The following is a 14499-nucleotide window of genomic DNA, read 5'->3' as shown; positions in this document are numbered from 1 at the left end:
GTTTAACCAGTTCCTGTGGTTCCTCTTGTTTAACCAGTTCCTCTCTCCTGTGGGAGATCTGTTTGTAAAAATAAGTTGAGTTTTTCAACAAAGTTCTTCTAAAACAACAACAAAAAAATCAAACCAAAAAATTCAGCTATGAGATGAAACACGGTCTCAAAGAGATGGAAAAGGAAAAAAGGAAACTGAAGTATTTTCTCACCATATCTTATAAATCCAGGTGTTAAACTTACTTTACATGTCAGCTGTTGAAGTCCATGCTGTGGCTTACGGATTGAGCTGCTGCACTGTTAAGTGCCTCAGGTATATTTTAACAAGAGCCAGTTCTTATCCTGTGCTTCCTCATTAGAAGAAGTCAGCTTCATTAGGTGACATCTAAATGGCTCACAGCAGCCAAAAACAGGGTCAAAGAATCTTAATTTTCTCCCTGAAAAGGGACTGTTACTACTGAACACTTTCCAATAATTAAAACAAAAGGTCAGACTACTGGTTGGCTGAATTTGAAATAATTTTTTCTCTAGTCCTTACGGAATGTCTGGATAAGTAGACTTTTAATGTAAACCACTTTAATTTCATGAAATCCCTAGTTAAAACTTGCATTTGTAATGTACTCTTCATGATTTTTAATCCTGGTACAAATACACATAAGAGATGACCTGGGCATTTGTATTCATTATTATGACTGCGTTTTCAGGGTTGTGAGTAAAATAGCTTAAATTTTTGTGTTTTCAGGAGTTTCTTGATGCAAATTGTGATGGTTAAATATAAAAGGAATTTCATTATGCTTTAGGTTCTTTCTTCCCTTCTATCCCTCCCGTGTCCCAAACTGTCCCACTTCAGTCTGTTGTCCAGTTCTGCTAAAGACTAAGCGTCATGCATTGAAAAAAATATGACTAAAACCCTATCTTCAGTACAGCAATTTAAGATACTCTAGTTTTTAGTTTCCCCAACAGCTGCCAAATAGTTTATCACTCAAAACCCCCAAATATATTTTATACATTATCATACATAATGCAGAAAAAAACACCAAAAAAACAACTTTGGCTGGAAAAATGGAAATATTGAAGTTATTTTCTGAAACATACGTAATGCAAAATCTCCTCTAATTATACTTTTAGTAGACCTTCTGTTCCAAGACTTCATATTCTTGTCCAAGTGGCTGCTCTGCAGAATTCTCTCTCAACTCCCAAAGAATTATGAACGTGAAGAACCTCACTAAGAGTGTCCTGATCTCTCCATAGAGATGAAAGCAAAGAGCTCCAGACATGAAAGTGGAATGCTATGAGGGAGAATGAGGCTTTTGTCCTCCTTAAGTCACTTGTAATGCAGAAGTGACAAAGCCTCACTGCAAAGTTATGGGTTTCTTTCAGGAAAACTGAAGTAATTATATATGTATTACTTATAATGTATAAATTCTGACAAAAATCCAGTATGAATACTTCAACTGACAAAATCTTAAACTTAATTCCTTAGTTAATTCTAATCCTGCAAAGACATAGCCTTTAATATTACAGAAGCAGGCATTTGAGATGAACTTCTGCAGAGATGGGAGTCAGAAAATCCAAAATACTAATCTTACTCTTGTCTGACATATTGTGGCATTAAGAGCTGGAAAATGGGTATTTTGTCAAAACAAACGAAATCTCAAAAATATATAAAACTAAATTTAAAAAAACCCCACGGAATGACTCCATGTTTTGTATCAATACTTCAAAAGCATCAACAGAAGATCTTGCTTTCTTTTGAAAGAATTTGAAAAAATTTTTTTGCATGTTGAAATTTGACAAAATCCATCCTGTTCCAGACCCTTGTGGAATTTTGCATTTTCCATAGGAAACAAAACAAGTTTCTGACAAGCTCTTTCTCACATAATACACATGCTTTGAAAAGAGTGCACATTTATTTAGCACTGGAACAAGGAAGAAATGAAACATTTCACTGAGATGTCAGTAATGTGAATAATACAATGTCTCTCAGATGAAGGAGACAGCAACATCTAACTAAACTAACTCAAAACTGTTTTCTCCACACAGTTAGGAATCTCTGTTTTCTCTGAGATATCCTGACTGCTATTTAATAGTGTTTTAACCAGGAGATTACCTTTCTCCTACAATAATATTAAGAAGTGAAACTTCCATTGTCACAGTGCAATTCTGCTTAAAATCCTAACCATTGCTGAAGGCAACTAGACTAGTCAAGCATGCTGTGCCCTTAAAAAGCTCTTGAAAATATGTGGTGATGCATACAGAATCTTTCTGTCTCTATAAAGAAGCATTCTGTTACAAGTATTGCTGAGATGCAGCTGAGCTTAAGCTCAGTTAAAAGTGATTTTTCTGCAGCCATCCTCTAGAAAAGTAAATAAGTATTTCTTATTATTACATGTCAATTTTTATGTTACCTGGCAACTCTCTCTGTGGAATTGAATTCATGAAGGTTGTGATGATGGGCTAACATAAATAGCACTCCACTGCTTTGAAAGAGGCATCTGTCTTGAGGAAATGTTTTCTTAGAATATTTAGAGATGGCAGGCTGACATACAGGACAGCAATCAGGGATACATAGGGCTTTTGTAGGAACCTTTTGAAAAGAAGCAGAAGTGTTGTCAAGGAGTTTAATTACGTAGTTTTCTAATGGGGAATAGTCTCATAAATAATGACTTCTTAATAAGTGATTGTTTTTCTTTGTCTTTTAGCACCACAAATTTCCACTTTTGAGCTTGGCATATGTGAGTGGCACTCAGAGCAGCCAGCTGAGCCTGCTCAGTGGGCACGGCTGCAAGAACACAAGATTGCCTCCTGCTCCTTCCTGAAGGATTCGAGTAACAACACTGAAGGTAGAGATTTAATTTAACTCAAAATTACTAGCTGTCATGAAGAATATAGTGCTTTTTATGGCAAGATGGCGCCTCAATGCCAAAACAAAACTACAAAAAGTAATTGTATGTATTGTGTACCAATATTAGGTTTTGTTTTGGCTGTTTAGTAAGGACATATTGACAACTCCTGCTGGTAAGACACAAAATATTTTATTGTAAGAATTAGTGAATTTTTTTCAGATATTCATGAAATATTTTAACATAAGAATTCCAGTATAAACTGATAGCTGATTTATTCTCCAGTTTATTCTTTATAAGAGATCTGTGCAAGAACTCAGTGAAATTAAATTAAATCAAACTAAATCTATCAAAGCCCACAGCCTTTGTGTGTGTTTTTTTTGTTTTGATACTTCGCAGTTTGACTTGTGTAGTACTACTCTGCTTGAGCATACAGTCTCATTTTAAACCTTTTATTAGAGAAACTGTAAATAAACACTTATTCTAGAAAATAGTGCCATACCTTTAAAAGAAATAAAATTAGTCCAGCTGCAATTTTAAGTAGTAAAGAACATCACTTGTTTTTGAAATCACTGTGTAGTATGTGTGGGTTTAAGGGAAAGGTTTTGAAAGCTCAATGACTGTAAATCTTTAAGTGTTCTATTGTGAGATAGAATTGTTTTTCCTGCCAAGTGTTTGGCTTGTGTACTGAGACTGCCTTCAGAGGGGTCAAGTACTGCTAGTTGTAATAGTACAGTTTGTGATGCAGCTTTGAAGAGCTGATATTGTGGAGATTACTGCTTGAACTTTGAACCACAAATGAAATGGAGCACATCTCATTGATAGAATCAGAATGAATGCTGGATATTGTTTTTATTTAAAAAAAAACTTTAAAAAATAAATTCTAGCATGCATTTCAATACAGTCTAGTAACCGTAAGTCAAATTATTGGTGAATAGCAAGGAAAAGTGACTGAGTGTATAGATTATGTTAAAATTAATTTTTGCAGGTACATATAATGGACAGCATAAAGTAAAGCAGATTTTTTTTCTCCCCTTAAATGTGAGTAGAAGAGTCATATCATCCAATTTCCACTGGGGTATCTAACACAAAAAAAGAGACTTTTCATTTGATTTAATTTGAAAAACCTCCTTGAAAGTAATTGTATCTGTGCCATACCTTAACATGATATCTTAAGGGCTAGTAACAGGTATGGATTTCACTTTTAAAGCAATACTGAGAACAGAAAAGTTATTGAAATTCTGTAAGGGCTTTTACAGGACTATATTACAAGCACTGTCTATGAAAAAGATGTATTTGGAATGTTTCCTGCATAATGCTTGGGCCTTATTGTATGGATATGCTGAGGCAGCTGAGTAGGCTGAATTTCCCCAACTACTTGGGGACATTCCTTGAGCTTCTAAGTCATACAGAAAAATGAAAATGTGTCAAGAAACAAGCATCAAAACAACACACAGTATGTAATTAATCACTAACATTGGAAAGTACTGAAAAATCTGAGCTATGATTGCTGATCTCTCAATACATTCAGTATTTCTGTTCATGCAGATGTGTTGAGACATAAATAAGAGGTTGAAACTAAAAAAATTCTAAAAACTAAAGAAATTGTATGCAAATGGCAAAAATGCCTTGCTTGAGGGCTCAAACTTGTAATGCAAATAGAGCTTGACTAAGCTTTATATTCTGATTTTGATCAAAGCTTTCACTTCTAAAAATAAAAGAGAGGTAAGAAATAAAATTATAAAGAAGAGATCCAAATAATTATATTTATAAAGAAAAGATTTTGAATAATCCTCCCTTGCTGGTATCCCTAAATTTAATAAAGTACTCTCTGTCCTTGGAAGATTTTTTCTTTGTTCCTTTATTACTTTGTTTCTTTACTTTTATATTGTAGGCAATTTACCTATAATATTTCCTCTTAATTTCTCTAGTGTCAGAAGTTCTTACAGAGATTTTATATTCCCCTGTAATAATGTTCAGAAAGGATTTTTTTATTATTTCCTTTATTTATGTTTCAGATATGCTATTGTAGTTTTCATAGCTTGTTTCTTACATTGGCTTAAGCAGAAGAAATCACAATACTTGCATAAAATGTGTTCCCTAAAGGAGAGTAAGCATTCTTTTTTGGACACAGGATCATTCTGGAGCTTCATGGGACTTTGGTTTATCTAGAGAAGTGCACTTGCTTTCTTGTCATAAAATCATGTCAACTCCTCTTTGACCTGCTTTCAAAGATTCAAGTACTTGAAAGGAAAGAGGGAATAGAATGCCAATTATCACTGAGTTCAGAAACTAAAATCGGTTGGATTTATAAAGGCATCAAAGAGTTAGACTAACAACTGGTAGCATATTTTCTAGTGTTGCATATTTTATTTATGCACAAGAAAGTAGCCATAGAAGTGTAGAGGCTTTGTTCATGTCTGTCAAAGAGAAATGTGGGTTAAATATAAAGGTTAGTTGTTGTGGCATGAAATTACAAGCTTAACTCCAAGGAAATTTCAAGAATACATTGCAGTGTAAATCATTGCATAACACAAAGAGTAAACAAAAGGAAAAGAACATGGTTCTTTATAAAAACTAGTATTTTTTTGTAAAATGGCAATTTCTTCCTTCACCTTGAGATTGTGTAACATTTGCATTTGATATAAATTGCACTTAGAGAAATAAACACAGAAACTGCAGACTTAAGGCCATTAATTAGTCCTTGTTTATTATTTTAATAGTTGCAGCAGAAGGCAGCAAAATATTCAGTGACTCAGGAGGCAAGGGAAAGAGCTGATATATTTAGTAAAAAAATATTTAGCCTTTTTATTTCTGAAAACTAATAGACACTGTTGAGGAGATAGAGAACTCCTTTGGATCTCTGTAGGAATGCTTTTATAAGGGGCAGCAGGTCAAGAGGAGCACAAATTGCTTTTCTGCTTCAGGTGGAAAGACAATATGCTTCCAACACTTTGTTGCAGAAGTTATGTCTGAGAAGTAAGGATCTTGATTACATATTGGAGTTGTGACTGCTTCCTGTGGCAGTAATGCAGATGACCTTTTGTTTTGTTTTTTCAAGCATTGCTGTGAAAAGCATATTTCCTGGAAACCACGGTGGGAAGAAAGCCCAGTTTCCACATATATTTGTCATTAGATATGGAATGGTTGTAAATGTAAGGAGGCTGAGCTGGGACTTCTTGCAGGTTTTAGCATACAAAGTAAAAACTTTGAGATGCTATGAACTGATGTAATTTGTGGTTGCTGGGGCTATCTGTGAGTAAAATGAAGATATATCTATAGAGAGAGAGAGATTTAATAGGAAACAAATGACATCCAAGTCATATCATCAGCATGATGATCAGATTTTATTCTTGCTGGGATGGGTCTTTGGTGTAATTACATGAGAGCAGTCCTTATTTTTAAAGACTGAGGAAAAAGAAAAGTTTTGTAAAAAGTGACCTTTATTTCCTTTCCTTTTTTCTTCAGGCCATTTCAAGTGGTTAGAAACTAATTACAATGCATTATACGAAAGGGCCCACCTAAACAGCTCCATGTGCCATTGTTCCAGCAAGAATTGCCATTTTCAGTTTCAATACTCCATGGCAGACAACAGTGATCTCAAAGCAGTACTGCTTATGAATCAGGTAAGGACAAACATGTTCATTTCCAAAAGGTAAAGGTATGGCAGCCCAGGTGTTACCAGACAAAATGCAAGACACACCTGCTGTTACACGCCTCTCTCCCGAGTCAGTTTGTGCAGAAAGTACCTTGGTACCATTCCACTGGTCCACTTGCAAAACCTGGGTGGTGGCCATCTCAGCTATAAATTAATTTGATGGGTGAGTGTTCTGCAATAAGACTTCAAGGACAAACACAGCCATTACAGAATTAAATCAGTTGCAGATTTCAGGGGGGAAATCTATAGTAACAGCTTTCCTAGCCTTCTTCCCCTTATGGAAATAAGGAAATAGGTGCTTCTGTCAGTGGAGTCATTAAAAAAGAAAGTCCTTGATTAAACACCAGCTATGCTTTGCCCAAGTATTAGAGCAGTAAATTTTCTATTCTTTTACTTATTAGTAAATAAAAGAGCCCTGCCAGAATGAAACACAAATGTCAGTTGAGCATTGCTAGCTATTTCCATCTTTCTTACCTTCCTTATCTTGTGAGACTTTCTAATATTAGTATGTTCTCTTTTGGAAGTCTGGTTTAATAGGTTAATATTGATGCTTTGCACTGCTACTTAATGAAAGCAAGAGCAGTAGAGCTGCTCTCATTAAGTTAATGGCTCTCATATCTTGATGCTGGAGTTGAATTCTTGTCACCCAACAATACACACATTTAAATATTAGATCCACTTCATTCACAAAGATAAGAAGCTAAAAACCCCAAAATGTAACACAACCAAAAGTCTTAAAATAAGGACAGGTAATGGAAATAATTTATTTCTTTCCAATTGTGTCTTTGAATATTCATGAAAATAACTCCAGTCTTTTGCTCATGTTTCACTTATAAAAGCCAATAGTTTTATCTTTCTATGACCTATTACTGTGTCAGGGAATTGTAACATAATCAGTGTTCTGTCAGAACACACGGAATTTTTTCCTGTAGTACTTGCCAATAAATTCCCAAGTATGATACTCGCAGCAACCTCGAGACAGAATAGGAATATTGATTTCATCAGTTCACCTAAGCAGCATCAATGGACCCAATTTAAGAGTTTTATTTCCCTGAAAATAGAGCAAATGATGTAAGTGAAAACCATAAGAAAATTGACACCTGAGTTCCCATAAAACTGGGAGCTTAGATTGAATTATTTGATAAACTGGTCCTTATATGCTCATTAGAAGAACATTTTCTGGCATTTATTACATCAGTCTACTCTGTTTCCATAGATTCTCATAGCCCTTTTATGTTTTAGGTATTGAATTTCTCCTTCAATCAGAAGTGTATTTATTGCACATAGACTTATTTAAAGCTGATGTGAGTTACTCATACTGCAAACTTTGCCAGAAAAATCTTCAGAAACATAAGCTTCTGCTGGTAGTTTCAGCAAAAATAAAACAATCTACAGACTCACATTTAAGACTTCTTAAACGGAAATGAAGGGAGAATTGGCTTTCACACATTTTGCTACTGAATCATTAGGCTGTTTACAAAAGACAAAGGAATTTTCAAAACTAGCCAACACTAAGAAACAGAAGTGAGGGTCAAGTGCTTGTTCTGACCCTGGAAAACAATAGACTGCTGTCCTGGAAACTCATTCAAAATAACCTTTCAATTGTACTTTCCTGCACATCCTATCTGTATATTTATTGATCAAAACCTCTTGTCTTTGAATAACTCTTGCTAAATCCCAGCACTGACAGACCTGACACACCTGGAAACTGGATTACACCCAATGTACAGTTTCAGTACTGTTCTTGGAGGCAAGTAACACAAATGTTGTAAATTTATCCCTGGCCTTCCTCACTCTTTCAACAGAGAGAACAAAGATGAGTGAACATGTTTTCTAATGTGGACATTATGGTATCAATTGGAAGACAGGGAATTTAAATTGGTCTTGGGTATGAAGAAGGATAAGGAAAATGGACTCCTTCTGTCAACAGTAACGTGTTTACTTACATTTAACTTGCAGTCCATGATAATCTGCAGCTTTTCCTCTTTTATTGCTGGCTTGTCAAACTGCTCTTCATTAAACACTACTGCATTTGACAATTTGATTTTTCTTTCTTAGTTGTGACTCATATGTCTTTGTGCTTTGTCTTATTGATTTGGAACTGGTTTCTGTACACTGAGATGATTTTAAATGCAAATGATGTCCTTCAGAGTGCTTGTAATTCCTCCTAATATAGTATTATTTATATTATTTTAAAATTTATCTTTCATCCAACTCTCCACACTCTCTAGTCAGTTAGTCAGCACTGTAATTATATCAGGCTCTGGAACAGATCTATGCAGAATTTTATTATGACTTTCTTTTAGTTTAATAGAAAACTATGGACATCTCCTCTTTGAAATAAAGTCATATTTCTATTTGCACACACATTTTAGAGTAATTTCATCTACACCAAATCACCACCACTTTTTTAAAGCATGTGTTATATGAAATCGTTAAAAAAACCTTCATAAAGTGAAGCAACTAACTTCAAGTCTGTTTATGATGAAAAAAAATAATTACACTGCTAAACTTGCTCCTCATCAGAGGCAGTTAATGTAGGTTTCTCAGTTCCTAATTCTCTAGCTGCTTACGAGGTTGTTGGCAATTTGTTCCAGTGTCTTAAGAGTTGTTCAGCATCTTGGCTGTAATCGCATAGTCTGTATTTATCCCTTAGCTGCCATATATGTCCTTTGTTCTCCTGATTGTCTAGTTTCCTACACATTTGCCTCATGTTCTCAGAGCTTGCTGTTGATAGTAAAATCTTCCTTCCAGTATGCAACCTTTACGTAAGTTTGTGATTCTATTCCAGTTTTAGTACTTCTGGCTTATATTTGTATTTGTAACATTATTTGTCTGTTCTGGTCCAGGTTTGAATTCCCGTTTGGCAATATTAACTGTTCAACTAACATAAAATATTCACAGACTCATAGAATGTCCTGAGTTGGAAGGTATACACTAGCATCAGTGATGTCCAACTCCTGGCCCTGCACAGGAGAGCCCCAAGAGTCACTCCATGTGCTGAGAGCATTGTCCAAACACTTCTCGAACTCTGTCAGGCTTGGTGCTATGACCACTGCCCTGGGCAGGTATTCCAGTGCTCAACCACTCTTTGGGGAAAGAATCTTTTCCTAATATCCAACCTAAACCTCCCCTGACACAACCTCAGGCCATCCCCTCAGGCCCTGTCACTGTCACCACAGAGCAGGGATCAGTGCCTGACCCTCCTCTTCCCCTCATGAGGAAGTTGAAGATTGCCACGAGGTCTCCCCTCAGTCTCCTCCAGGCTGAACAGACCAAGTGACCTCAGCTGCTCCTCACACAGCTTCCCCTCAAGGCCCTTCACCATCCTCACAGCCCTCCTTTAACATCCTCTAACAGTTTAATATTTTTCTTACACTGTGGCACCCAGAACTGCCCCCAGCACTGGAGGTGAGGCTGCCCCAGATCAGGACAATCCCCTCCCTTGCCTGGCTGGTGATGCTGTGCCTGATGCCCCCCAGGACAGGGCTGACCCTCCTGGCTGCCAGGGCATTGCTGGCTCATGTCCAACTTGCCATGGACCAGCACCCCCAGGTCCCTTTCTGTGGCCCTGCTCTCCAGCCTCTCATTCCCCACTTTATACATTCAATTGACAAAATTAACTGTCTGTTAACTGACAGATAAATCTTAACATTTTCAGTAAAAATGGAAACCAAATAATATAATGTTGACTCTATTATTTGCTACTCATTGTTTGTTACTCTCCTTAAGTAATGGGCTTAGTCTTCTTCCTTTTATTGCCTTAATCTTTACATTGTGTATGGCTTTGAAAAATACAAAAATTAAGCAATGAAAGATAATTTCAATGCTTATGTATGCAAGTATATTTATATCCTAATGCACTAAAGTTTTTCTATGTGTTCAACAACACTTGCAAAGTCATGTGAATACACTCCTCTGCAGAAGACAATATTGATTAATCATTGTGGGGGAACAAAGAAGCCTTTGTTGCAAATTACTCTCTGAAAAGAGAAGTAGGGACAAAATAATGGGTGCAGTTGCACAGCAGTGCATGTATTGATAGAGAAACGTCAAAAAAAAGATTAAAAATATTTTATAAATGGTGACTTTTACAAAATTCCTGATTTCTCTTCCATCCTTCAAATCTGAGTGGCATTATCTCAGAAAAAAAACATTGTGGGGAAAAGGAATAATTCTTGCTCATTTTAGCTTTACAAAAGGTTGTTTATTGATAGTAATATATCACAGTAAGGGGAATAGAGTAAAGTTATCTTGAGCAACTGTTCCCCTGCATTACAAAAATAAATCTTGAAGGAAAGCACTGGGAAACTAACACCTTCCATATTTTAGAAAGCTAGTGACACCAGGAATGTGCTAGAGGGGTTGACCCATTTGTAGCAAAGAAGTGGAAGAATATGACAAGCAGGGTGAATACTACAAGTATTGTGAGGAAGAGAAATTATATTGTTGACTTATTAGAGTTGTATAAAATCACAGGGTAAAATATGCTTAAAATGTTGGTTCGTCTGAGATGAATTACAGGTTTCAGTGTAAATAAAAGTCCAAGAAGGTCTGGCTAGTGTACAGAAAATTCAAGTTTCCTGCTACAAGCTATTTGTAATAAAATTAGTTTGGGAGAAAAATGGTCATGGGGCTGGGTTTCTAAGCTGCTATCTGAATGAGAACAAAATTTTAATATTGAAGCGCATCCAGTCAAATACACAGCAAACACAGTGCTTCTGAAGAAAAAAAAAAACAACATACAAATGTTTTTGAAGGGTTTGTACATGCAGCTGGGGGGAAACGTGTTAGGTTAAAGCAGAAATTTAACCACAGGCTATAGTTTTAACCTGCCATGTAGTATGGTTCCTAGTACACCATCCTTTTCTGTGTATTATATGTGCCTAATATAGGCTAATAGATTTCCTTTGGAAGGTGAATTATTTAGTAAAATGAAGCAAGTTTTACACAGGATGAAGTCAAGGTTGAAGACTTTTGCTGAATATGTCATGTAAACAAGTGGTCAAATACATCCTATAGTAATGTTGAAACTCACAGCTGACTTTTATTTCTGAAATCAAGTATGCCATGTGCTTTATCCCATTTGATCTCTTCTGTCATTGAGTGTTTGAAATTAGCATATTGCCTTGGCCCTGTCTTGCAGTTTTCCAAAACGGATCTTTGAACACATGTTCAATGGGGATTTAATCTTCCAGCTTTGCTAATATATCAGAATGGCCTTGGTAGGAAAAGAGCATTAATTGTCTGCTCATCACAAATCATATCAATGTTGTTCTGCTGGCTCACAGCCTATCAAGCAGTAGACAGCACATTTCTCCTCTCTTTTATATTATAAAATAGGAAAAAAGATAACTGTCCTTGTCTATAGTATTGATAACATTTCACATGCCTATCATAACCCCTTTTATTAATCTCCTGTAAGATAAATTCTTTTTATACTTTCAATTTCTCTTCATACAAGAGACTCTCCATTTCTCTTATCCTGCTTTGCATTTTTTTCTGAACTGCCACTAATTCTGTAATATCCTTTGTGGAAAAGGTATGACCAGTACTTTGCAGTTTCCTAAAAGTAGTCTCAATATTGATATTTTTAATGATAACTCTGTTTGTATGTATAGCGTATATTAACTTTTTCTGGGTTTTTTTTTTCTTTCTGGCTTTGCTTTATTTTGCAACTGCTTCTTGAAAAGACTTTGTGTGAGTATATAAGGTTCAAATTTCTGCCTTCTTTCCTTTTTGCCTCAGTATGTTCCAAGCAGGATCATGACCAGAAGCAGAGTGAGTGTGAGATACTTTTGCCAGATTATTGAATCAAAAAGGCTTGGAGTGCTTGCATAAAGGGATCCTTACCATATGTAGCACTCTTCTTGTTATCCTTAGGAGGTGGAATGAAAATGGGAGGATTAAGGTAACTCGGAGCATGACTAAAAGTTTTTAGGTTGTACTCTGTGTGCTTGCTTTACAGATTAAAAAAAAAATGTTTTTAGCACAATTGATTGGGTAATTCTGGCAGACCCAAAATTCAGTTCTAAGTGAACTAAATCTAATTAATTACACAACGTAAGCAGTTATTTATGAAAAGGAAACTTATGTAGAGAACACCATGGAAACATATTGTTTAATTCAGCAATAACATGGCTTAATTTACATATTAATTAACTTGAATTCTACCAACTTAACTTCTGATAATTATATTATTAGTCTGTTTAGTCACAGTAAACATGTATTGTTTCCTCTCTCTCCAATAGACCTCAGTGCAAAGATTGCAAATGAATATGAGAAGCTCTATTCTTTCCACAGAGAGCAACTTTGTATATGGTGCTTGTTTGGCTGGCAGATGAAAAGATGGAGAACAAAAAATGGCCTTGATAACTTCTGGAGGAACAAAAATTATCTTTATAACATTGTTTTCTACATTTTACAGGAGGAGCATGTCTTGTGGGAAGCCAGCATCTTGACTAAGAAGGAGTGGGTCAAAGTGAATATACAGCTACCAATAGGGCTAAAAAATATAAAGGTATGAATGAAAAAGACACATGATCAATTTTTAAAGATGCATTACCTCATTGTTTGTAAATCTTTAGGAAGCCTAAAAATTTGTTAAAATTATGTGTATATTGAATGTCTTGCTGTTTTTTCATTGCTTCAATATGAGTAAATCTCTGGTTGGAGATCAAGAAAACATCTACACAAACATGACATACAGAAGCTGATAGACTTGAATAAAATGCAAGAAAATGAATATAAATCTCATCTGATTCTAATTAGTCATCTGGGTCCAACTCAGGAATTACCAACTCATTTAAATGCGTATATACTATTAAGTGAGATGATGTAAATGATCTTTGTGGAACTTCAGTGAAATTATGTAAACCACTAATTGGGAAGATACTTTCTCATTGAAATTTCAGGCACAGAGATAAATGCTAAATTGAAACTACTTAATTTTTATATTAATTTACAAGTTTCCATTTTAAGTAACTTTTCATTTACATTTTCTTTTGTTGTTCGGTAAATAACCATCATATTTTACATTTTTTTAATTGTTTCAGCAATCAGTTGAAAATATAATCTCTATGAAAGGACAAAAACTAAGCCTACTGCAGGAATAGATGTTTTCACATATGTTAGAATGACTGCATTTCAGTAAGCTAGTAGGTTCTAAGTGTGTGTTGTTGCCTGTCTCTCCTTTTCCCACGAGGACAATTTTGAATAAACAAGCAGATGTGTAATTCAGCTATCTATAGTATCTAAAAATAAATAAATGTCTCATTAGGTTGTATGTATATAAGTAGGAAGCCAAAATTATGTATTCTTGTACAAAGACTGCAAGGATCCCTTGCACTTAGGGAAGGAAACATACTATCTGTAAATTTGTGCTTATTTCATATTTTCAGCACAGCATTCTCTTTTTTGAACTGGTAGACTGTAAAGTATTAGGAGACTTTTGACATTTTGAAGAAATTTTTTCTAGTGGAAGACAATGACCTATAGAACTCATGATATAGAAAGAAAAATGCCTCTTGAGATTTCACTCCAACTTAATTCCCAGGCTTTGGGGAGTGTGCTAGACCCTTCTGCTTATGCCACAAATCAGATTTGTTCTAGTTTCCTTCTGTTTTGTCAGATACTCTTACACAGTGTTTTCTGACCCTTGCACATAACTACTTTCTGGGACTCACACTTCATGTCATGTTCCAGTCTGTCAAAACCCACAAATCCATTTTTATTTATTTCTTCAACTCCTGCTCTTTTTCTCAGTGCTTTATTTCTATTGTCATCCTAATATTTTTTATGAATCCAAGCTTTCTTCCCCCTGCTTGCTGCTTTAACTCAGGTAAAAGAAACCTGGAGAGCACAAATGGAGTAATTTCATTGCTTTGAGAGCCAGCAGAGCTGGGCTCCACTGTGGCCAGGAGCAACAGATGTTCTGGAATTTCATAGCTATAAATCAGCTAATGCTAAAACTGCTCCGAGCAAGGCAAGTCTGTCAGAGAGAGAAATG

The 14499-nt window shown here is 35.5% G+C and overlaps 1 protein-coding gene across 1 annotated transcript in view; it reads left to right on the top strand.

Moving 5' to 3' along the window:
- MALRD1 (MAM and LDL receptor class A domain containing 1) overlaps positions 1-14499 on the top strand; it is a 237299-nt gene that overhangs the window by 14495 nt on the left and 208305 nt on the right. The window contains exons 6-8 of the mRNA XM_014889594.2: positions 2693-2833; positions 6302-6459; positions 12919-13011. Coding sequence (XP_014745080.2) covers positions 2693-2833; positions 6302-6459; positions 12919-13011 — 392 coding nt within the window. The remainder of the gene's footprint in view (positions 1-2692; positions 2834-6301; positions 6460-12918; positions 13012-14499) is intronic.

This window comes from Sturnus vulgaris, chromosome 1, assembly GCF_052056855.1.
Source record: "Sturnus vulgaris isolate bStuVul1 chromosome 1, bStuVul1.hap1, whole genome shotgun sequence".
In the NCBI taxonomy this organism is placed as follows: domain Eukaryota; kingdom Metazoa; phylum Chordata; class Aves; order Passeriformes; family Sturnidae; genus Sturnus; species Sturnus vulgaris.
This window is presented reverse-complemented; position numbering and strand designations above follow the sequence as displayed.